At 37.8% G+C, this 24515-nt stretch overlaps 1 protein-coding gene across 4 annotated transcripts; it reads right to left on the reverse strand.

Annotated features, from left to right (window-relative positions):
- Window positions 1-1978: 1978 nt before the first annotated feature.
- On the reverse strand, window positions 1979-23901 carry LOC104313957 (prostatic acid phosphatase). Of its 4 annotated transcripts, XM_069811695.1 has the most exons (12): window positions 23708-23901; window positions 17945-18040; window positions 16684-16770; window positions 15570-15722; window positions 12813-12911; window positions 11215-11319; window positions 10048-10180; window positions 8553-8635; window positions 6651-6757; window positions 5915-6084; window positions 4840-4965; window positions 1979-3646 (listed from the first exon to the last, which is right to left on the reverse strand). In XM_069811695.1, the coding sequence occupies exons 1-11, from the start codon at window positions 23819-23821 to the stop codon at window positions 4847-4849; spliced, it is 1266 nt and encodes a 421-aa protein (XP_069667796.1). In that variant the 5' UTR covers window positions 23822-23901; the 3' UTR covers window positions 1979-3646; window positions 4840-4846. The 4 variants fall into 4 exon arrangements, with proteins under 4 accessions (XP_069667796.1, XP_009911488.1, XP_069667802.1 ...); XM_009913186.2 differs by having other exon boundaries at window positions 1979-4965; XM_069811702.1 differs by lacking the exons at window positions 1979-3646; window positions 4840-4965 and adding an exon at window positions 5116-5497.
- Between the last annotated feature and the right edge of the window lie 614 nt (window positions 23902-24515).

The raw sequence follows: 24515 nt of genomic DNA on the forward strand, positions 1-24515 counted from the left end.
AGATCCATTTGATTCACATCTATGACTAAATAGTTTTGGTGGTTAAAACGTGTAAGACTAAGCAACAACAGCTTGTATTGCTCGCTACAGTTTAATGTATTTGTTGCCCTTCACCTCCGTCCTACCAGTAGTTCAGACGTAAGTGCAAATAGTCATACAAGAGAAGAAAACTCAATAACTTGCCAGACATAGGCTACCCACCACATAGTGCAGTTTAATATACCCTGCCTTTGCCAAGAGAAGCTCTGAGAATGCCTTAGAATGGAAAGAATGGAGGAGCTCCGCTTCCAAGAAGTACTAGAAATGTCCTCAGTCAGCTCAGTAGTTGTGGGTATTACAGAATTTTTCTAGTCTTCCTGTAATTCTTGATCCAAATGCTGTTGCTTACTTATTTGGGCCTTAAGTTACAGGGTTTTGAGTCCATATATCCTTTTAATTCTCATCTTCCTCAAGAAAAGGCTTTACGATCATCCTGCACCTTACAACCTTTCTTTCTGTAGTTTATAGGGTAGATGAGCTAGCAGAATTGCTATGTATGTCCTTTGAAGTCAAGGGCTCCCTATAGGAAGAGGGCAAAAGCTTTAGCTGCCATAACCAGAGCACAGAGAAATTACCTTCTTTTGACATGGACATGACTCTGGATAAATATAGAGAAACAGAGATGGAGTCAGGACCATTTTCTTTTGCCACTATCTATTTTGAATTGATAAATGGTACCTTTCTTCTCCCTACAGATTTGTTAAAAGATTACTGCAGGATGGACGAACTTGACAATGTACTATCAGTCTCAGAAGAGGAAGTAGTACTTTAAGAGAAATTACAGAAATTAGCAGAACTGGACTTTGGACATGTCTTTTTAACTGTCTTTCCAACTATATCTGATCTCTTAGACATGGTTTTTCAGGCCTTGCCAGTGCTAAAATCCTTTTGGAAATGAAGTTGCCTAGTCATAGAAGAGACCATGTAATGTAATAGTTCAAATGATTTGCTATTATTTCAGTAGCAACTCATGTTTATTTATTTGAGTGTTAATACTTGGCAACTGATGAAGAAGCATTGTTGTCTAAATCAATAAAGCTAGCCCTTTGTAGGTAGATGTCTACCTTCCACCCCCATCTTTCTTTATAAGAAAAGCTTTAAGGAGTACAGTTGTTTCAGCTATTTCATGCCAAGAATACAATCCTATGCAATATTGCTGACATCACCTCAACATGGATTCCTAAGGGCCAAGGTTATATGCCTAAGAATAAGCAAGCCTCTACCCTCATCATCACTCTCAAATTCCATCACTTTAAATCTTTCTTCTTCTTCATAAGTAGAACTTTTTAGCACTTTTTGTTTGTGGAGAAAAATTTAGAAACATAAGTTTTGTCCTTTGGAGTTTTATCCAAACTCAGGAGTTTTTGGACTGACCAGATTTATTTTTTTTTAATAGAGTGTATTTGTTATTCTGTTTTCTGTATCTTGCCATACCTAAGAAAATGTATTTAAGTGAGAAGAAATAATATCATTTGGATCAAATGTCCCTACATTACAGGTACAAATGAACATGTATGCTCCAGACTGAGCTGGTGTTACTCTGGAAGTCAGATAGCTATGCTGTGCTGACCCAGTGTGTACGATCTTCAGGACTCTGAATAAACAAGTTCCAGAATGAAATCAATTCCATAAGAGGAGGTTGTTACTGACTGAGCTGGAAAGTGCTGTGTATGCATTGCTGTCTACCATATGCACCAGAAAACCCTGCTGCAGAGCTGCTAGTTGCTACCCTAATTATCGTAGGGGCAAATGATGTCAGTGCTAGAGGGCAAATGGAAGAGCTTGATGTCATCGTTAGTGTTATTCATGTCAAAGCGTTAGTGTTTTAAAAATCTGTTCTTACAGAAGGAGCAAACCCAAACATTCGCTTTTGTCTGGAAACTCTAGGCATACTGAAAACTCCATTATTTTTCACTCACATACAATTGCAAATGTTGAATTGTTTCTTTAATGTACTTTATTGCAGTGCTACAAGTTGCTTGGAGACAAGATATTTTCTAATCACAAACAGTCTGCAGATTATACTAAGCAAATTGAAAATATGGCTGAAAAATTAAAAAAGCCATAAGCTTGTCTGAAACTTACAACCTTTTACTCCACTTGAGAAATTATACTTGATTTAATCTCAGCAAGACAAAGCACCTTTACTGTAAATGAGAATCAGGGCCTACATAACTAATGTATTACATCTTTATTGTACCTTCATTAATTCTTAGGTTACATCAACTGAACCTATCCATTACATTCTGTGTAACTTGTGTTCAATGGATCCTTTCTGGAAGTGCATGGACATTTTCAAGTATGACTATGTGTTAACAAGAAGGTGTCCCTACAATAAAATTACTTCATGACAGCTCCTGCTGCAGCTAGAATTGCCTCACCTCCTGAAATTCTCTGTAACAGCTTAGGCTTGGAGTAGCATAAACCACAAAAGATGTCTCAGACACTTCACATTTTACTTTCTGTCTGGATGTACTTCTTTTTTGTAACAAGCAATCTTGGAGAAAACATGCCCCATTCTACTTCTTGTGGAGTGCAACTGACTGCCTGCCTAATATATCAAAACCAGTTCTTACTGCACATTATCAGTCAACGATACATCTTCACTTGTCAACCATGTGACTGCCTCTAATAAAAGACATACTCAGTCTATCCTTAAGTAAGTACCAGCAGCGCTGTGGCCATGGTAATACAGAGCTCAGTATCAGGTAATTACTGAGTGTGTGTGTATATATATATATATATATATATATATATATATATTCCGGAGCCAGGGTCAGTTTTGCAGTTTGTCCTGAGCTTTTGCCCACTGTCAGTACACTGCTAATAGTAACCAAGACAGCTCAGGCTTGTTTCCTAGAACTGCTGTAATGCTTTTGACAGCAATATAGACATTCCTTTAAGTTTTTGCACTGAGGATAGAACTACTAGTTACAATCTGAAGCTTGTACATCCAAAACATGTGATTTAAGGATAGCCTTTCATCTTTTTGACAGCTTTGCCCCGAATTGTTATACAATAAAAGATCCTTACCATGTAAGAATCAAATCCATCACTTGATTATGATATTTCCTAAAACAGATAAAATGGAAATGTCAGGGATACTAGTAAAAGCTTTTTACTGAGTGGGAAATACTGCTTCAAAAAGTGGACACCTCAGTAGTTGAAGTTACTACCAGAAAATGCAATGATGTTTGGAAAGTGCTATATTTCCACAAACCTTTGCTATTCTGTTTGATTTATGCTATTTAATATCAATACATCTACCTAAATCACATTTTAAATGTGTAATATTAAGGGCTGATCTCTAGATCAGTGGTAGCTGACCCAAGCTCCTGGGCTCCAAGTTGCAACCCACAGATGTGAGTCAAAGTCAGTCCAGAAGCAGTGTATTCACATTGATGTGATGCTGTGCCTGAGCTAAGCGGCTCCATCTCTCAGCTTTCTCTAGACTTCTGCACCTCAACAGGACCCATTAGCTTGAGCACATGATTGCTTATTATATATCTGCTGGGCTGAACCTCCTGTTGGCACCTATCTGTATAGTTGTCTTGATTTTTAAAAAGGCTTCTCCGTGGTAATGTAATTCACAGTATCCTCTGCAGGACTACAGGATAAAAAAAATCTTGATTCAGCCCTTGAAACATATGACAATAAGCAGTATTTTATACAGCAATATTAGTGCTTACGATACTAGTGAGCAATTATGGAAATACATACCCTGCCCTTAGGACCTTACATTCTAAACAAAATCTATTGCACAGAAGAGATCAACATACAAAAAGCAGAATCATTGTTTTCTTACTTTCAGTGCATGTCTTGCTAACATAAGGGATTTTGAACAGAGCAAGGAGTTAAAGTATTTATTGTAAATTAAAGTGAAAGGTGATGAACAGAATGATAGCTTGAGGGATTATTTTAAGAGTGGCTCAAAGAAATAAGATTATGGAAGGGACCTGAAGCAGGACAGAGAACAGATGCATTGTAGAAAAAAGATGCAGGGCAGAGGATCATTCATGACTGGGAGCTCCGAAAAATAGGAAAGCAGCATAGCAACAGAAAATAGATTTTAATGTATTTACTTATCCATATTACTGAAGTTGTGGACACTGACCAAGATAGTGTTGCACTAAGCTTCTTGCTTGATGCCTGCATATGTGACAGAGCTCCCCCCAGTTTCTACTAATTTCAGTGAGAGCTGTAGTAGTGTAACTCCTCTGAAAAGCAGGCTGCAGACTTTCATTAGCTGAAGGCTGAGGTCAAAACTCATGCATAGATTTGCATGAATAAATGCAGAAACAATATGCCCAAGTGCTGGTATGAATCTTTTAAACACAGTAATTGCAGCTTCTGCTCACTGAAAACATTTTCCTGTGCATCAACAAAATAACAGCCATTTACAAGAAGTAAGGAAAATATTACAGGCTGCAATTTTCAAGAAAGACTCACTGAGCAGCAGAGGGCTAAATGGTAATAGGCGATATAAAAAAAAAAAGCATAGGCAATAGCATCCCTTCACCCCACTGGTTGACTTAAGAGTGATTAATAGTAGTAGAAAACCTAAAGATATAAATTGGAGTAATTCCATCCTCCTACAAAAGTAAATTCTTAACAATAATGTATTTCTACAGTATTTCTCACTGCAGATGTTTAGTCTTTCAGGAGCTAGGCCACAGATACCTCAGCTCTTCAAATTTATTGAATATGCTTTGGAGACTAATTTGGCCAGAGCAAACTGATGGATATAAGCAACTTAAAGGATTGCTTGATGTCTAGCTGCTCTCTCTTTCATTTCTTTACCTCCCCGTTAAATGTCTTGGTAATTGTTTCTGCGCCTGCAGCGTCCATAATGATAAAGGAGGTAAAGCAGTACAAGGTCAAAAATGAACAACAAGCCAACAGCAACATCAAATCCGATAAAAATATCTGTGAAGGAAAAACAATAAAGGAAAAGGGACTTAATGAAAGACATACATGTATATCATTTTAGATACAGAGATAACAGTCTAATTACAAATTTGTACAATGGAAATATAGCTACATTTTGTTCATATTTCTGGCAAGATCACATGGCCTGCATTTACTGACATATGCAACTTAAGTATAAAAACATATACTTCAGTCCTGGAAATGCATAGATAGCTTCCTGTGCATGAGTAAATCTTACTCCTATGTTTTCACAGGGCAAGAGGGACCATGTATAGTTAATGCAAATGAGGAGTTTCATCAGGGATCAGCAAAATACTGAATATATGCAGGAAAGGGGAAATACCAGGACTATTGGAAAGGAGCATGTATTGCCTTGCCCTTCACTCCCCTCCTGGAAATAATATTCAGGCAGGAAGAGGTTATCAGCTGTCAGCTGTTGGTAGTCCGAGGCAAATAGCTCCTATATCTGCATGGATCAGCTGCTCTCTGTCTGTACAGTGGAGGTTAAGGTATCCTCAATGCATAGTACCTGTGCCAGAAATACAGATGCATCAATCTTACTGTGCATGTGCAAGGCATTTTTGCTTTACATCTACAGAAGGTCTGATGTGTCCAACATACACAGGACTCCTTGCATAGCACCCACATCCATACTTCTGTCAGGCATTTTCAACAAGCAGAGCTGTAGTTTTGGCCATGGCCTTTAGGTAGCTCCTTATGTGAGTCTGCTAATAATAGCACTGCCTTCACACTGGTGGGCAAGTCTACTCTTTACATTTTCAGAGAAATTTAATTTCTATCAGCTTTCCCTGTCCATAGTAAAGCTGGTCCACACTTGTTAAAGGTGGACATCTAAATCTATTGTGTGAAAGGTACAAAGTTTGGAGCCATTGATACAATTTGTGCCTCCATGTCTTATGTAGAAAATACAGAGCGGTTACACTACCTTTCATTTTGTCTTTCTTCCCACATTCTTTTGACCAATTTTCTGTAATCACAGGAGAAACTAGTTCAGCAAACTTCTCAAGCGGACAAGAAGAGGTGCATCCTGGCAGGGTGAGTAGGTAAGGATCCTTTGAAGAGTCATTCCGATAATGCATTTCAATGCTATATCGCCTGATTAGCAACATTGAAAAGATTTTTTAAAAAAGGTTCTTAATTAGAAGGTTTCCTATTTAGAGACAGAATGTGGAGACAGGCTCTAACATCCTACTCTAGAACCTGTTCTTTGAGAATGGAGGCTTTGTGAAAGGCCACTTTGCCAAAGCTGGTTACATTACTGCACAGATCACGAGTCAGCTCAAAAGGTCCTTCTGAAGGCTGCTTGAATGGCAACAGCACCAGGCTCTTCTAAGCCAACTGATTTACCTTGGGATTTATGAGATATCTTGGAAATGTTGTTGCTATCATTTCAAGAATCAGGAAAAATTATTTTACCATTTATTTCCAGCTGGTAAGGCCAGCTATCTTCCCATCTTTCAAAGTACACAGGTACATGCACATCCAGCAAACGTAATTTTTTCTAGTTTTAATATAACTTTGTGTCTATGGACTGCTTAGTTATGTATCAGTTTAAAATTCATTTGTATCTCCTCACAGTATTTGAAAGGAAAATGATTTGGGGGAAGGGGGAACCAAATTGCAAACACTCCTTGTTCTTGCATAGATAAGAAGATACTTGCCCACTGCTTTCTTGGTAGAGTTCAAAAAACTGGCAAGCAGCGTATGGTGGCAGTTTTCCATTGAAAATATTGAGAGCAATCTGTAGGGCCCCAACTGTGGTGTCATGCTATTGGAAAAAAAGAAAAATCCAACCTTAAAAGTCAGTTAAGTTAACTACCATTTATCCAGAGTAATGAGACAAGAGTAGAGAGGGAGTGGAAATCAAGATAAAACGTAACCTGTGTAAATTTGGCCATAAAAATATATTCAGTATATTCTCCATTGGGAAAAACATGTTAACAGATTACAACAGACAGCAGGGGGCATTTCCAAAGAGTTACTGCAGTATGTGTCTTACACCATCTGGCAAAATTTTGGAGACGGAGATACTGGGGGAAAGCAAGATATGGTCTGAGTAATAAATCTTAGTTTTTCAGTGCATTTTGCTACTCCTTCCTTCAGGAGCTTTTTTGGTTCTAAGGTCAGATTAAGGCAGTATAAGGTAGTATATCCTATGGCATTTCAAGATACAAGTACTGGTTTTAGATAGTATACCAGAGAAATAGTTGTGTACAAAAACTATTCTCGCTTCCACACACACTCCAGAACTTTTTAAATTATTGTTCCTCTTGTTTGGACTTATACAATAAAATCTCAGTTTGGCTTCTATTTTGATGGAATCAGTTATCCACCCACCTGCAGTTTCTTCCCCTCCCCATTAGCCCTCCTCTTGCAGGGTATCCCAGGAGGAGGAGCTGAAGGAAAGAAGTCCAAACACTTTGATGCCTAAATTTTGCAAGCATCTTTATATACATATTTGCTAGCCTTATTTACATTATAGTTTAACAGCTATGTTTTCATTATTAGTCAGGATCTGGAACTTTTTAGACTGATCAGTTTCAAAAATAGGAGTATACTTGGCCTCAAGGCATTAAAACAGCAGTGAAAATTCTGGATGCACTTCTTCCTTTTCAAAAAGAATATAGTAGGGCTAGAAAACACATAGAAAAGGCAGCAAGAAAGATTTAAGATATTGAGTGGTTTCTATACGAGGAAAGATTAAATAGGGTAGGACTCTCTTGGAAAAGGAAAGATGGAAGAGGTGTGACAGAAAATAGTAAATTCATGAGTGACCCAGGAAAAGTGAATAAAGAATAACTATTCCCTGTTTCTCACAATATAAATGCTAGGAAGGAGCTAAATCAGTATTAGGTTTCAAAAAAAAAAGGGAAGTACTTTTTTTCTTTCAACACACAATTCATTGCCACAGGATGTTGCACAACCAAAAGTATAAATGCATTTTAAAAGTGATTAGATAAATTAATGGAAGTCTGTCAAGATCCAGTCAACACACAGACACAGATTCTATCTTAGGAAGTCCCTAAGCCACAGATTGCTGGAAGGTTGTATCAGGGGAAGCATCACTCTGTGCTGGCATTATTCTCACATTCTTCCCTGCTCTTGGCCACTGTTAGAGACGGGATAATGAATGAGCTAAGTGGATCCTGGTCTGACCCAAATGGCCCTCTGCATCCTCTAAAATAATAATAAAAAAAGAATCCATAGCAGTATCATCCCTTTCTAAGCAGAGGAAGGGTTTGGAGGTTTCTGCTATGGGCCAGCATCTCTGGGTCAGGAGCACTTAAGGAAAGATGCAACATATAGAAACTCCACCATTAAGTTACAGAAAAAATGCATGATAAAATACATAGTTTTCTTTACCAAGTACAATTTGACTGAAACTGAAGTGAGATCCATGCTCCTGCTATGTTCTTGTACGTACTGGTGTTCAGGTTGTTAGCTGAATTGAACTGTATTGTATTACTCTTTCATTTAACTTACAGGAAGACTCTGATTATTCTCTTTCAGGGTCTTTTGTTGGTAAAATCATAGCAAGATTTATGATAGATGAAAATACTCACTGCAGAGTAGACCTCCATTCTTCTTTGTTTTGAAGAATTGGCAGCTTGTTTAATACTATTTAAAATAACATTTACAAGGACACCTTAAAAAGATGGGAACAAGGAAGAAGAAAATGAAGATATAACATTTGCATAGAAACCAAAAGGCAAAAGATTTTGCGTATCAAATGGAAGACATCTACTCAAGCCTCATACTCATTTTTTAGCTTACTAAAAGTTCATAACTAGAGAGAAGATATTACAGAGGTGAAATATATCATTCATCATCCAGGTCAAGTGAAGAGGCAGGATTTACAGGAAATCATCTAGAACTGTCCTGAGAACTGGGGCTAATGACACTTCCAGTTCTGTTGTGCTGAGACCAACTCTCCATCATTTTTTGTCTGTTTGGAGTGTTGCAATAATGACAGCTGTGCTAGCCTCTTCCTCTCTAGATGCTGAAGAAATATTTTTAACTGTTTACTTCCAACAAGTCACACAGTATCAATTCTTCACTTTTCTAAAGCTCTTTTGTACTCCTTCTCCAGACCAGAGATATTCTAAAGCCAATGGGATAAGGGCAGCAGAAATTCCCTGTAGCACAATTTATACCATTTGAGGGAAAAAGGGCATAACTGGTATGCCCATGAACACTAGAAAAAAAAAGTCCTGACCACAAGATACGGCCAGCTACCTGCTAGTGGGCTTTAATGCAGGTCTGAGCCTGTAATTACTATATGGCTTGATCCAGTGATGTATATGCCAAGATGATGAGGCTGCTAATAATTCTTAGCCTAGGTCTAGACTGCAGGGTAGGTGCATTACAAAGCCAAGCCCCAAATGCTCCATCCTGCAGATATTCAAGCTCACTTGTTTGGGTTTCCTGCTGATGGACACCTGGGGATCATATGATAAATGTCTGGGTTGTGTCCTGAAGTAGTGTCAGAATGTGCATAGCCCATGGGCCCCAATTTTGGAGCTAAGCAGTAGTCCCAGTTCTTGCAGTATAGACGTAACACGAATTATCTTCTATTCTGATCAGACTGTTTTGGAGCAGCTTTATATCAGTCTCTCAGAGAGCTACCAATGTGTTGCCAAGGTTTTGACACAATATATAACCAGGACATCAAAGGGAAAAACAAGATCAAGAAATAATTAGAATAAACATTGAGAAACAGAACTTAAATTTAATCTAACCTAATATCAGACAAGTAATGATCATACCCGTGAGGGCTTGATTTTTTCCCTTGGATTTCTATAAGCTTTCTCAAAATCCTAATCTCTTAAAAACTATGGGATAACTAAAGACATTAATGTTCACACCTTGTTTCAGTATCTCATCCATGCAGATGCCAGCGTTCAGCACATATTTTCATGCTTAATATGGCATCCACTGTCCATAGTTACAAATCAAGGTTCTGTATCAATAACTTTGCATGAGTAAGGTGACAGGATGTTGCATGTTATCATAAGCATTGTCTCCTCCTTTCTGAGAGCTATGCATTTTTTGATTTACCTCCTTGTAGTCGTGATTTCTCTTCTGTTTTATAAAGCCCAAATAGCGACAGTAAGGACAATTCTGCCAGTTTTTCCAGCTTGTCGATTACATCTTTGGTGGCCCATACAGGGAGAGTATAATTGTGAATAGCCTAGTGATAAAGGAAAACAAAACAATGTTTTTTTCTTCTACTGGGTTCCATCATCCTATTGCCCAGCCTCACACTGCTACATTTAGACTCTCGGAGGCTATCCTGCAATTCTTTGCCCAGTGTGGTTTCACTCATGAGCATGCCCTGAAATACAGTTTGTGGGAATGGGGATCAACCAGAAGTGGGTGAATGGGAAGAGGGGAAACACCTGTGTGAAGGGGATTCCTTGTAGGTATAATGTGTTCTTGCTATAGAAATACATGGTTTTGGTTTTGTGAGTGTGAAAGATTGCAGACATATGTCTTATCCTCTTCTTTTCTTCTGGGTCTTCTGGGTATAACCTAGCCTCAACTTTTCCTGCCTTCTCCATACAGCTGTCCAGATACCAGTTCCATCACTGGCCATTTACAGAAAAGTGTCACTCTCCACTCATGTAAGAGTGACAGTGTCTTACAGTGTTTAAGTGCCTCAGTGTGTGGAGGGTATGTTCAACAGCCTTCATGTGCTGCTGATAATGACTGGGGCCAAATGGGATCATCCCATGCTTGAGGCTAGTCTGATTTTATTCACTGGTAGAATTCATCATCTAATTTTTCTAACTGATAGATCATAATCTTACCTCTGATTTTCAACATCTAAGTATTTTGATGTTTAGCTGTTGATAGGCTAAAGCAAATAATTCCATTTTCCTGTTAAAAATCATAAATATGTCCTAGGCAGCATGCTCAAATAATTCTACAGCAGCGTATTGGGAAAGAAAATGAGGGAATACAGGGAATGGATTTTGATACTGGTGCTTCAGAATAAAACATCACATGGAAACAACAGTTTCCCAAGTTGTAAACCATGTTTTTGGGTTATCTTTTACCAATGTGCTAAACTAGAACTTAAATTCAAATAATAATTAAAAAAACAACGAAAAAACAAATCCAGGAGAGAAGGCAACTCATTCCTATGAAACCACATTGTCATGGTTTAATTGAAACCCAACTAGGAGTTATATTCTTTCCTGACCTCTATTGTCTTATTATTACCTCACAGTGTAGAGTATCATATGTATTCCAGAGCTGGAAATTGTCCAGTATTTTAAGATGATTTAGTTCAAGTCCTGTGTTAACTGCCACTGTTTGTAAAAAATCCTGGGGGGAAAAAAAGTGAAGAATATACCACAAATGGTCAATACATATGGAACATATATGCATACAGATTCATTAGCACCCAACCTGGTAACACAGTAGTGTTTAACTTCACACAGGTGAAACCCTTGTAGCAGAAGATTTTGGTTCCAGATTTCATTTTGTAACTATTTCAAAGTACTGATCTCTATTTTAGACACTGCTTTTTCTCAGCCCTGCTATGGATAAGTCTGGTGCTCTTTCTGCTGCACTCTTCTCTCCCTCTTCTGACTGCTCCAGGAGGCTACCTCAGTCACCTCAAACCTTCAGATATAAGGAAGAGGAAGGCACTACAGGAAAAGGAACATGAGGAAAAAGATGAGGAGAAAATAGAAAATTAAAGAGAGCTGAGGCAAATATTCAGGATGAGGCAAAAAGAAATTGAAAAGGAAACTAGGCTTTCCTTCTGCCATTGACAGGGAGCTGAATATCTAAGTAATAGTTCCACTACAATTCCCATAGGGATTCTTGCTACATGCTACCACAGAAGAATAAAGGGACTCCTTAATATCCTTTATTCCCATGTTACATGTTTCATACTAGTAGCTGAGCGAGAGGATAGCTGTGATGTCAGAACTCATCTCCTATTGCATGTGAGGGAGGCTGACCAGAGTAGCTGAGCTAGCAGAAAGATAAAATTAAACCAAAAAAGGAAAATGTTGGGTTTAGCCCAAGCAGTAAGTCTGAAGTGACTTTGAGAGAATGTGTACAGGTGCAGTCAGGGTATGAGGAACATGAGATGCCTGCTTTATCTGTGCAGTAGTGCTATTACAAAGTGCATGGTTGGCAAACAAGAGAGCAGCAGTAACTACTATCTAGAGCAATTATTATCCAGAAGAACATGGTTGCTTGAGGCAGGTATGCCATCCCTGTACCTACATCCTGCTGCAGCACTGGAATGGGAAATTTTGAATCTCTGACTGTGAAGATTTGTGTCAGGGCAAAACAGAAGCATGTCTTGTGATGGATCCAAAATGCATCTCAGAGAAATTTACGTAAGTACGAGTGTTCGCCTGGTTGGGCTTGCTTTAGTTCTCTGTTGCAGTGTCAACTTCAGAAAATCACAGCACAAAGGCATAAACCTTCCCAAGTTTAAAATTTATCAGATTTTTTAGAACTGGTTTTGTGCTACCCTGTAAAAATGGAAATTTCTTCTCCCTTCAGATCATGGAACTTTAATTATATGCAGCTCCAAATAGTCTCAGAAAATTAATGTTAAATTCACATTTCAAAAGATTAATATAGAAAAGTATGAGAAATGCATAAGCATATAAAACATACTTTCTGATCATTTTGGCCTAAATTTCTTATTTTAAGAGAGTCCTCAGGATTTTAAAAAAATTTTTTGCATGTATTTATGTTTTAATTTTATCAAAAGGAAACAATGCAATTCCATAACTTCTACATATTAGTTACTTTCCTTTTTCTTTTGCCTTTTCCTTTTTATTTTGTCTTACCATGTATGGTTGTATTCTATTTTGAAATTCACTAGATGTTTGTGTTTCATTCTGAAGTTCATCAAAAAGGGGACAGTCAGGCAGAGGAAAATGCAGCCTCTGAAACAAGAGAAGTAAAACTTAGAATAGTTCTAGAATTAATCAACACAACTCTAGTTTTTCTATTGCTGAGATTGCTGGTGTAATATTTATTAGATAGATTCATGGCTGTGCTACAGCTACTCCATAATGGTTTGTTTGGGTACCTTGTTCATGAATTCAGTTAACATAAGCAATGTACTGTGGTAACTTGACTTTTCAGTAGCTACTTGTGGCTATAATAGCTTAATTTCCCTCGGTTTAACTGATTTTGGCAAAAAGCAATTATGCATATATGTTAGGGGACTGCTTTGAGAAATGGATTAGGATCCATGATCAGGAAATTTAAAAAGCTACCGTTTCCCTCTTAATTTCTGCAGCTTGACTCCACCTGGTACTGGAATCTGAATTGCTTCTGCATCTACACATCCTGCTCTCATCTCTTTGGAGGTAACCAGTATATTATGGTAAGCATTTTAAGTACCACTTAATGGACAGAACTCAAAACAAATAAACTGTGCTCCTGAAATATCAAAAAGCTATGAGCCTAATGGCTCTGTTCTTGTTTAGGGGTATCATTCACTTTTAATAACTGCAAATTTATGCATTAAGATATCACCTGATAGTACATATTTGATCTGAACCATGTGTCAATATGTATGCATCCATCAAACTGTGCTTTGGCAAATATGCTTTATGCCACTTGCAGAAGGACAAATGATACCTGATCCAGCATAAAGTGTCAGTAGAAAGTTATGATGAACTAAATAAGCTTGTGCTAGTTCATCACTTTATGTCACACCACTAAAGCATTTTTTACCCAGCGCTAATATTATAACCAAATAATTTCAAGGAACTGACTTAATATACAGTGGAGAAATTGACTTTAATATCTATGGCTTATGTATGTGCAAGAAGGTCTACTCTGTCTTGGGGTGAGCTTTAGCAGACTGCGCTTCCAGTGCGTCTCTTTTCTCTTTGATTTATCAACGTGAAGCTTGCAGCAGCCACCAGCTCACACCAGCACACTTTCACTTGGACAGATTTCCAAGGGTGCATTTTTTCTGTAACAGCAGCACACTGGAGGGTGAAGGCTCAAAGCTGCAATATGAAACTGGGGAATGTTGTTTAATTACACAATAACAAATGTTTCTTTTGCTGTATGGTTTAATTATCCCCCTCTAGGTGATATTAATTAAGGCACTCCCTTTGGCCTCATTAAGCATTACTCAGTACTGTTGCCTGTCAGGTCTTGATAGATCTCAGTGGCTGAAAAATAAACTGTGATTAGGTTTTTTTACAGGACTGTATTTGGCCTCAGTTTCCCACTTTGTGTTATTTAGGGCTTGACAACACCCTCAAACATCTGCTTGGTTTAACAAGGGAACAATGTTTTTTTCCAGGTGGTTTGCATATTTAACAGGAATTTTGAGTTGCAGCAGAGGTGTGTTTCAGTGAAACATCAATTCCCACACCTGAAGCAGCTGCAGAAGTGATGACGTACTAGAGATTCCTACAAATGAGGTTGCCTTCTCCAAACAGGTCATTGCACTGCACTGTGATTACCCTAAGGGCTTTGAGGTTTTATTTGGCCAAAGCTCTGACCACTTTGATGCTTTTTTGGTCTTCTGGTGAAAGAACTTCCCCTAGTGTCCCACATTTAAATAACAGTGACAGTATTCTTTTCTGTTGAAGGACAGAGTTAAGTTTCAAGCTGAATCACATTGTGCCTCATCCAGTTTGTGGAAACCCTTTCTCTATGTACCTGCTTTCAAGCAGGGCCTCCAAGAATGGAGGAATGCCAATGGGAGGCAGGTGCAGCCATCCCCTAATGCTGCCATCCCCTAATGACAGAGTCCATCCTCTGATATTGGTGACTGGACAGGCAGTTATTTAATAGGGTTTTTGTATACATTTCCTTAAAGTCAACTCTGTCCTCAAAGGCAGAAGAAAATTAGCCTTTCTGTCATTACACTCAGTAACTTTTATCCTTGTTCAACACACTGTTCCTTACACAGTCCTTGTCACAGAAGCCAGTGAAATTATGATCTAAACCTGAGTCAGCCAGAGAGAGCTACATACAGTAAAACTTCTGCAAGACCTATTATTCAAGTAGGTCTGCTCTTGTTATGAACCACAAGGCAAGTGCTAGGGTTTCATTAAACATTTGTATAGCACTGAGCATAACAGGGCCCTTGCCTGTAATTAGGGTGCCTGAATGCTACCAGAATAGGAAAGTAATAATTGAGAGGTCATTACTGTGGCTGGTGAAAATTCCATTCCTTGAATAAACTATGGAACAAACTTGCCAAGCAGGGGAGGTCTGTCTAGCTGATTGGTGCTTAGAAAAGCACTTGTTCTCTATAAAGGTTTAGGGCAACTTCCCTATAATACTGTCCAAAAGTGTCCCTGCCAGGAGAAATGTTAGAGCTGTACCTTGAAGAAAATGGTAGTGTGGACAACAATTCAGGTATTCTGCAACTATAGAAGGAGGATTTTCATGCAGCTATTGCAGTTGACCTATGACATGCTTGTCAGCCAGTAGCTGCAGTTGATGTTTTCTATTAGATTGAACTCAAAAAGAATAGAAAATATTTTTAAACTTTTCCCCCCCTTTTTTGTCTTTTTTGCTTCTGGAAAATTTTGAGGTGTTATAGGAAGTGTCCAGCCAGTACTCACCCGGTCTGTTGATTTTTGCAAAATATGAACTGGAATGGGTTGCCAGAGAAGCTCAGGGTTCCAAATTTGGCTGCTAGTTGGTGGAAAGAGGCCAGAAAGGTATGACTGGGCACTCATAATGGTGCGATCATAATCTGTACTTTGGATGTAAAACTGAAGATAGAATGGCAATGAGTTAAAAATAAAATGGAAACAATAAAAATAATAAGGAAATTTTACCCAACTCATCAATCCTGGCTTCTCGTTTTCAGTTTTATGTTTTTGCATGAAGTCAAACCAGTGAAACCATAACTCAGCTTTCTAGGGCCCTACTTCATTTGCATAAATGGAATTGCCAAAGTATCCTTCAGTTTGGAATCTAACCCTCAGACTGAACTAAGAAGAATAAGAAAGCATGATTTAAAAGAAGGAAGCTCTCAATCTCCTGAGGTTCAGAGGAACATTGATACGTGTAGATGTGGCACCTAGGGACATGGTTTAGTGGTCGACTTGGCAGTGTTAGGTTTACTTTTGGATTCGATGATCTTAAGGGTCTTTTCCCACCTAAACGATCCTATGATTCTATGATTCATCTGCTATACCTCAGGAATTAAGGCACTTAAAACCATAAACATCTCTTGGAAGCATGGCAAAGCTATAGTCTTTTATGCCTTCCTATTAATGCATCCCTCATGTATAGACCAAAATGGTAGTGGTATCTGCCCCACGATGGATCTGTAGTGTATGACAAGCACATCCAAACAACTGTTAGACCTCTCTTTTACAGGATGAAGTATGTGAGCATGGCCCATCACATGGCTGGATATGCATTCACCTTTCAACAAGGTAGAACAATATTGGGTCACTATGTATAAATTTCCAATTCATTCAGTGGTTTGGAGCTGTTCAGTCCTGGAAAACTGGGCAGTGGAAGACCCTAAGTGAACGTAGGAGCTGAAAGTTCGGCTTTAGTCTATGTTTTTACCTTGATATAAAAGCCTGACTTTCAAAAATGTTCTTCTATTACCTTAATTTTTCCATTAATGAAATGAATATGATGATGTGCTTTTATCTAGCACAAGTCCATAGTTCCTCTATGCCAGAGAAATGTCCTCCAGACAGTTCTGCTATATACCTCTTGCCGGTTGTATGTGCTGTTCAGAAAGTTGGAGTATCTTTCCCTCGTGTACTGTCCAAGTTCAAATAGCTGCTGCATTCCAGTCTGCGAGGCAAGCATACGGATGACTATTAGATTAAGGTAACTGGAGAATCTTAATGTAGAAGTTTCTTTTCTATTTTCTTTTTTGTCTTCAGCAATCAGTGATCATTAACCATTTGTATAATGTACTGTATAGGTTGTAGGTGATCTAGAATTTTTAACAGAAATGCTCATTTATATCTATGAAAAAATGATACTTTCTGAAATGCTAAGACTCCAACATGTGCTACAGGAAAGGCAATGCACTTGATTCTATACAAATACTGTTTCCACAGTGCTGTAGCTCTGTAGATGCTCCTGGAGTTATTCATGATCAACATTGTTCTTCACAATGTATGTCAGTTAGTGACAGCTGAGAAAGGTGGATTGATAACCTAGTATTTATTATTGTCATTGCTCTGCTATTTGATCAACCTAATAAATCTGTGGCTTGCATTTCATGCCTTAAGTGATGTCCTTCCATCTTTGCCTCGGTGCACCTGCATTTGTCTTAGATTGCACACTGTCTTCTGTTATTAATTTCCAAAGCTGTGAGCTGAAATTTTTAACTTTCAGCTGTCAGAGAAGTACATTCTTACTACTGTTGCTAAAAAGATAGTAAGATAGCAAAAAGCTCTAAAAAAAAATCTGTGCCAAAGCAGAAACTTTTTTTCTTCTTACAACATAAGCTGTGTAGCTGGCAATAGTAATGTGTTGTTTGAGTGTCTGAATTTTACAGATCTTTCAAGCCTCACTTCAAACACTAAATGCTGAACTGTCTCTGATTCATTCTTCTGCATCATGATGAAGTATTATTAGGAAATGCATTAGCCTCTCTTTGTTCCAGAATTTCATATGTCAAATACAGTTGAAGAGCTACAGCTTGATGTTGAAATGCCAGAGCAAGAAGTAGGTTCAGTGCATCCTAGTGAAACTCTGGGCTGAAAGCAACTTTATTAGAAGTCACATTGTCCCCAGAAGCAGCCTTCTCCTGCAAGACTTCCCTTCTTTTGTGAGTAGGTGGTTACCAGTCAAATGATGAGATGTGGACTTATTGCTTGAACTGGTGGGCAGGTGTCATTCCTTTACCCTGTCACAGGGCCCAGGGCTTAATGCTCATTAGAACTTCATCAATGTTAGGAGTGCCTACTTCCTATTTTAGTAGCATATATAAGTTCTTCTAAGAAAGTCAACATACCTTGGTAAGTTGTCCAAATCCCTGGGGCCATTCACTTTCTTTGTGTAGATCAGTTGGAAAGTTTACAACTGGTGTTCGGTCACCGTGTCGGAAAACCTAACAACATTACCAATAAAAAAAATCGAGTTAATTACTGTTAACATTCCTTTCTTACCTAGCTAGAAGTCAAGCATATGTTATACTTCCAATGCCATTTTTCAAATAAAAATATTTGAGAGTCTGCAGAAACTAGTCAAGTGGGGTTGGAGTACATTCTTTACACACAAAAATAGGTATAATTATATAGCAATTTAGTGGGCATGAGCCTGATGATTCTTCCTCCTAGAACATAAAATTAGTCAGCCAAGATGTTAACGCTGAGATTACATCCATAACTAGGCACCTAGACAAGAAATCTGAATTTTGGACACTCAACACCTCTGAATATTAAACCAGTTACTGATGTGCTTATATGAGTATTTAATTACTCTGGCATAGGCACTTGAAACTTTTGGTAACTGCTTTTTTCATAGCAGTATCTTTAAAAGTAATTCCACGTACACATGGATCTTATGTTTGATTTCTCAATCATCCTAAAATATAAAGATGCAAAAGTATAAACATTTACAGTTAGCTTACTTAAAATTTATCAATACTTTCACATACATGTATGAAAATATTTTTGAAAGTCTGTAGGATATTTTTTCTGTTAAATTCAGTGAGAGCAAAGAGTTTGGTCGCTTTCCTATCCTGGACACTCCAGCATGGTGAATATTAGTGTGATATGTTCAATCATATGATTTTTACATCAGAAACCTTAAATGAGCCTTTGTGTATTTTTGTTCCAGCATACAAAGGAAGTGCCAAACCTAGATTAAATAGTTCTGAAAAACTCTGAATTACCCTCCCTAAGTATGTCATGGGCTTAGAAAAATGAAGTCCACAAAAGTTTCACATGAAAGGAAATGCTGGAATACAAATTCACAGGGCTCCAGACAATCTTCCAGGACGCTCATCCAAACTGTTGTAAAAGTTACTTTTGTTTGTATCAATGTTCACATAACCAACTTCATTCCTGACTTTGCAGAATAAAATGACAATGTGGAAGCATGGTATATTTGTTCATAAAATGACATTTATTCTATAATACCTCACTGGTATATAGCTTGTTTATAATTAATACTCTCCATTGCCTCATTAAGCCACATCATTCTTGCCCAGACATCAGAGAGGTTTGTACATGCTGGTTAGTTTGCCACTCCCACTGGGAGGTGTTTTATGTTTATGTTTTCCAAAGTAAACACAAGCAGTGTGGCTTAATGTTTTAATTACAACACACACCCTTTTCATCAACTTTTTGTACTAATGTGCAGAAACCTGTGCTAGAGCAGGTACTTCAGAGATGGAGAATACTATCCTTTAAAGGCAAAGATAATTGGATTTCTCCCTCTGTTCGTTTTCTACAATAGACAGCAAAGTTTGCTAGAGTAGATGTTACCATTAGAACCATGTAGAAAACTGCTTATTATTTTTTTGCTTTGCTAGTTGAATTTCACTGAAGATGTGGCCAACCTGAAATGAGTGTTTTTCAGCAAATCAAGGAGTTTTTTCACTATCATCAACAACATGAGATCAACATGAAACTGCACAGTTTCAAGAAAAAAACACCTTTTTTTTCTGAGTTCAAGTATAGCAAAGTAGTCCATAAGATCTTTCTTAAATATTTTATTTTTGCTTCTCTATGCAATTTTAGAATCTGTACATGTCTTTTCTTACTAATCTGGAACCTCAGTTGGTTCTCACTGCACCTCTAGTGAACAGGAGAATAGGAAAAGAGCTACATTGTCTGGTGATTGATTCAGTTGCATACAAGAAAAATGAGTGAGAAGGACTTTTGTGTTACTGCTTATTTCTTTGGTGTTTTGACATGCTGACATACATAGGTGTCAGGTAGGATTCATTAGCTTTTCTGGACAAGCTGATGCCTCTGTAAAGAATGAAGGTTAAATTCCCAATTACATGTAGCTGCATACTTTCTTGTTAAATTATCCAGCTTTACAGAAAAGCATTTTTATGAGTAACTGACAGTTGCTCAAATTGACTGACATGATTTTTTTTAGGCAATATGTAGCAATGAATCAATACTTGGTCAATAAAAATGCCCTTTTTATTAGTGAAAAATTACTGAAAATGTGTTAGATTTTAAATACTGGTGGAAGGGCAAAAGAGATCAAGATCAAAAGATTTTCAAATATATGTGGGAGCAGGAGATGTAAAGAAAAATATTTTCTTTCTTTGTAACCTTAAGAAATGGAAGCAGTGGAGGGTGTTCTCTTCTAAAAAGCAGCACAGCTTCTTTAAGTCCCCACAAAATAGAAAAAAAGTTCAGTTCCTTGTTTGTATTTCTGCATCTTCATTGCACAGTGACATATAAATATGATATTAACACTAAGTTGGAAGTAGCAAGAAAGAAATAAATACTTCCAAGAGCAGAACCCTGGTTTTAGGAATTGAAGGACTAAGCTTCTCAGCCAATTGGTCTTTGTCCTCAAACCTACTTCTGAAAATGACCTTGCTTCAGTTGTAGTTGGAAATGAAACAATGACCTTATGAATGACCACTTAACCGAAAAGGGTCTTTTTCAGTCATAGCTACATTTTAGGAGACTTTTTTTTAACTTCAAGAAGAGCTTGTGTATTTGAAAGTTTTGTCTTTTTCATTAGAACCCCTGATACTGTTAGGGAAGGAAAATATATCCCTACAAAGGTTGCCTTGCTCATCAATATGTATTTCTCAACACTTATCATTTGGATTTTGTTAAAAAGGAGTTGATCCTTCAATTTCATTTAAAAATATGTCTGCTGCAGCATTTATTACTCCTGGCCTACAGACTGCCTTCCTGACCTTTCAGAAGACATAGGACATGGCAAGATGAGAGAAGAGGAACAAGGAGGCATCATAAAAGGTGAAAAGACTAGAAATGAAGAAGGAAGGAAGGGAAAGGAGGATGTACACAAGAAGAGCAAAGCACACCTGTTTGGTATATTAATCTCAGCACTTCTATCTGAAGTGCTTCACCTCAGTCAGTTCTCAAAAGCAATAGATGGATAGGGGCACCACTTCAGATGGAAATGGCCACATGACTCACTTTGGCCAGCATTTGCTTACATTGTTGTCAGGTGAAAAATCATATTGGAGAAAAACTGGTGTGGAGGTTAGGGTCAACTGAAAATATGGCATATGTAGTATATATAAAATCTTCATTCAGAAATGCCATGAATTGCAATGAATTACCTGTCTCTGAGTAATAGTGAGCCTCTTACAAACATTTTTACTGACAGACTCAACTTCAGACAGAAAGATTTCTTACTTTGAAGCCAGCAATAGGAATGAAGAAACAACAGAGAAATGGAACCAGTCATGCTGCCAGTTCAGGGAAACCACTGATGCAGAAATACTGAGCATGTTTAGTCAAGGTTTCAGATGGCTTGGCTTGGTTAGACAAATAGATAACATGCTCAGTCAACACTTCCTATCCTGAGTTACAAGAAGAAAGACATAATGAAATCACAGTACCTCAGAAACCACACTTCTCTGTGTATATGACAGGTGAAACGAGTGCCTGTGTGGAGGCAGAAGTTACAGGTCAGAACTTCTTTATACAGAGGCAATAAATCAGTATTTCATTTCTACTTGAGTACTTGATGGTCCTACATATTTCCTATTTTCCTCTCATACATCTAGTTTAAATTCTGTGCACAAGAATTATGGTGAAGGCTAATGTTTACATGTGATAAAATTAAAATAGCATTTTGACAAATTGGCTTCAATTAGAGTTTTTCAGCCAAAAGTACTTGCAGCCAGTAATCAAAGCACCCAGTATCAGCACAAAGAGGGAAAGTGTGAGGAGAGAGCAAGGCACTTTCCCAGAGCGTAGCGCAATTCTAGAAGTGAGCAAAAGGGAACATTTGTCTGTTTTTTCTCCCCTGCAGATGCATTTTATATTGTGCAATTCTGCTAAGAAAGTTTTGAAAAACTCATTATGACACATTTTCACAATGCAGTAATACTCTCAGGTGAAAACATAGCAACTTACAGAGTACAGCTGGAAAATGGCTATTAAATTACCTCAGAAAGATGCCTTTTAGACTTACCTTGATTGTAGCCATTACATCCCATTATATCCGTGAAATGTTCTGGGCCAACTCCTATCCTATTTATTTATGCTAGCAATTCTGTTCCCATGAAAATTCAATCAGTGAGTTCAGAAGGCAAATTCAATTGCATGCCCAGAAACCATGCCTTGAGAAAAGAGATGTATGTTGATAATAAGATTAAGTCTACTGTAACTTTTTAGGCAGATTGGTCAGTCTGAGGAAAAGTATCAGGGATAAAAAGATGACAGTTTAAATTAAATTTACCCATTATTTTAATATTAATTGTGATAAGCTACCCTATAAATAAATAAAGTGCTATCTTTTTTTTTTTTTTTGATAGGTGGGGAAGGTGGCTGCATAGTTGTGGTAAGCAGCTGATTTTGGATAGGAAGCCTCTGTCTCCATAATGGTGAGCATTTCCTGTAACTCCTTCTGTGAAACCATTCCTTGTTAGAACACAATAACAGCTGCAATTCAATAAAAGACTCCTTCCATTCAAAGAGTTAATTCTCCAAGGCTTGCTGACTGCCTCTTATCGTTGAAGCAACACTAAAGTATATTGCTATACACAGAATGCTGCTGTAATTAGCATTCAGTCCCTGCCGTGTATAGTGTCTGATAGAGCAATAATAAGCCTCAGCAGGAGTAGTAGGAACTGGTTTTTTCTGTGCACTCTGGCCTCTCTCCAAGTGGCACATCTACAATGCAGCCAACAGGCAAGCAGATATGAAATACTTTATCTAGAGCTACACGATATGTTTTGGACACTGTACTTCTGTCTGTTATCTGTATGTGCACATAATGTTTCAAACAGAGAAAGGTGGAAGAAGATGATCTTAAAACTCCTATTTATAAATGTGAATTCCAATCCCCGCAACTTTGTATTGAAAATATCCCTTTAGACTAACTATTCTTTATCAGTATACCTCTTACTAAAAAAAGAAATTAGAATGAAAAGGACTATGATGCAACATTCACGATCCAAACTGTTTCATTGAATTAACCTCTCCTGAGGTATTGGGGAAAGTGACATTGAAGTAGTGTCTAGTTACTTTAAAATAAGAAATGGCCCAGCAAAAAACTGATTACAGTCCATTTTCAACCTAACTGCAGTTAATGCAACATCTATCTCAAATCTCTACATAAAAATGCCCTTTTCTGTTTCTCAGTATCTTGCCGTGATAATTCAGTTATTCTGAAATGGAAAATACTTTTGGTTTTGTAGTAACTTCTGTAACATCATAAGCTTCAGCTTCCAAGCACAGAGAAGGCAGGCCATAATCACCAGCTCTCAGGCTATGCATCAGAGCGTCAGCTAAATTAAGCAAGAGCAGGTGAACTTAGACCTCAGATCTCTGTCTTAACTCCTATGCACTAATGCATCTACCACAAACCTAAGCTGTTCAGTTATCTTCAAATAATAACTAGGGGTTACAAGATGAAAATTCTTATAACTAGAGGCATTTTTAGCTTCTTTAAGTAAAATCTTTAAACTCAGTAAGCAAAAGGGCAGCAGTAGTTACTTCTGTCTAAAAAGAGGCAAAGCAACTGCACAACTTGTTTGATTTGACAGCCATATCAAATTCCCTGTATTCCCCACAACAAAATAGAAAACAAATCTACTTACTACAACCACAAACTTCAGTTCTCTTTCTGCAGTACTCTGTTGAAGCAGAACGAGGATAGACTGAAAAGAAAAACACAGGATCCTAAATGGGTTGGGAAGCTGTATCACTCCCATCCTGGCAGAGGATGAAAAAGGCTTTGTAGCTCTAGCAGCTGCTCAGGCTGAACAGCCCAGACGTCAGACTGTACTTTCAAAAGGGGTGGAACTGCTGCCGGTGAATTTCAAATCCAAGAGGAATGTTGTGTGACTACGCAACAAATTGCATCGCTCTTTGTTTTCAAATTACTGTTTACATTCTATTTAATCAAATCATAATTCAGTTCCTTTTTCTCTGTGATATTTTTCTCTTTTGGAGTGTAAGGATGAGGTTAAAATATGAAGGAGTTGCTAAGCATTCCTAATGTTTCAACCTGCCTGTTCTGTTTCCACTTCTCAGGGCTTGGAATTTTTCCAGACTATAGTATGGCCACAAGGATGAACTTGGAACCAAAAGCCAGGCAATACTGTTTCTCTTTTTTCTTTACTGCTCAGTTAGTCCTCAGGTTCCCTCCCCTCCTTTTTTCTTTTCTCTTCTACATTGTCACTGTGAAATCAGAATAATTATTTCAAACAACATTTCATGTAGGTTAAAATTACCAGTGCCTCAGATAAAATAGTTGAATAAATCTTGCGACAAGTATGTTCTTTAGGCTCTTTGCTGGGCAGTTATTTGCTCTTCAATTTGTGTGTGTTGCTTTTCTTTTCCCTTGGAGTATATCTATACATCCCCTTTTGTAACTGCTTATGTCCAGTTCTTTTTTGGCCTCAA

This window comes from Haliaeetus albicilla, chromosome 2 (genome assembly GCF_947461875.1).
Source record: "Haliaeetus albicilla chromosome 2, bHalAlb1.1, whole genome shotgun sequence".
Lineage (NCBI taxonomy): Eukaryota > Metazoa > Chordata > Aves > Accipitriformes > Accipitridae > Haliaeetus > Haliaeetus albicilla.

Excerpts from the sequence above, each read along its gene's own strand:
- LOC104313957 (XM_069811695.1), bottom strand. The coding sequence starts at position 23,821 with ATGGGAGTGATACAGCTTCCCAACCCATTTAGGATCCTGTGTTTTTCT. Across the intron at positions 15,723-16,683 it reads GCACATACAACCGGCAAGAG|TTTTACATCCAAAGTACAGA; the intron begins GTATATAGCAGA and ends TTCTATCTTCAG. Across the intron at positions 6,085-6,650 it reads CTCTACCAAGAAAGCAGTGG|GCGATATAGCATTGAAATGC; the intron begins GCAAGTATCTTC and ends GTTGCTAATCAG.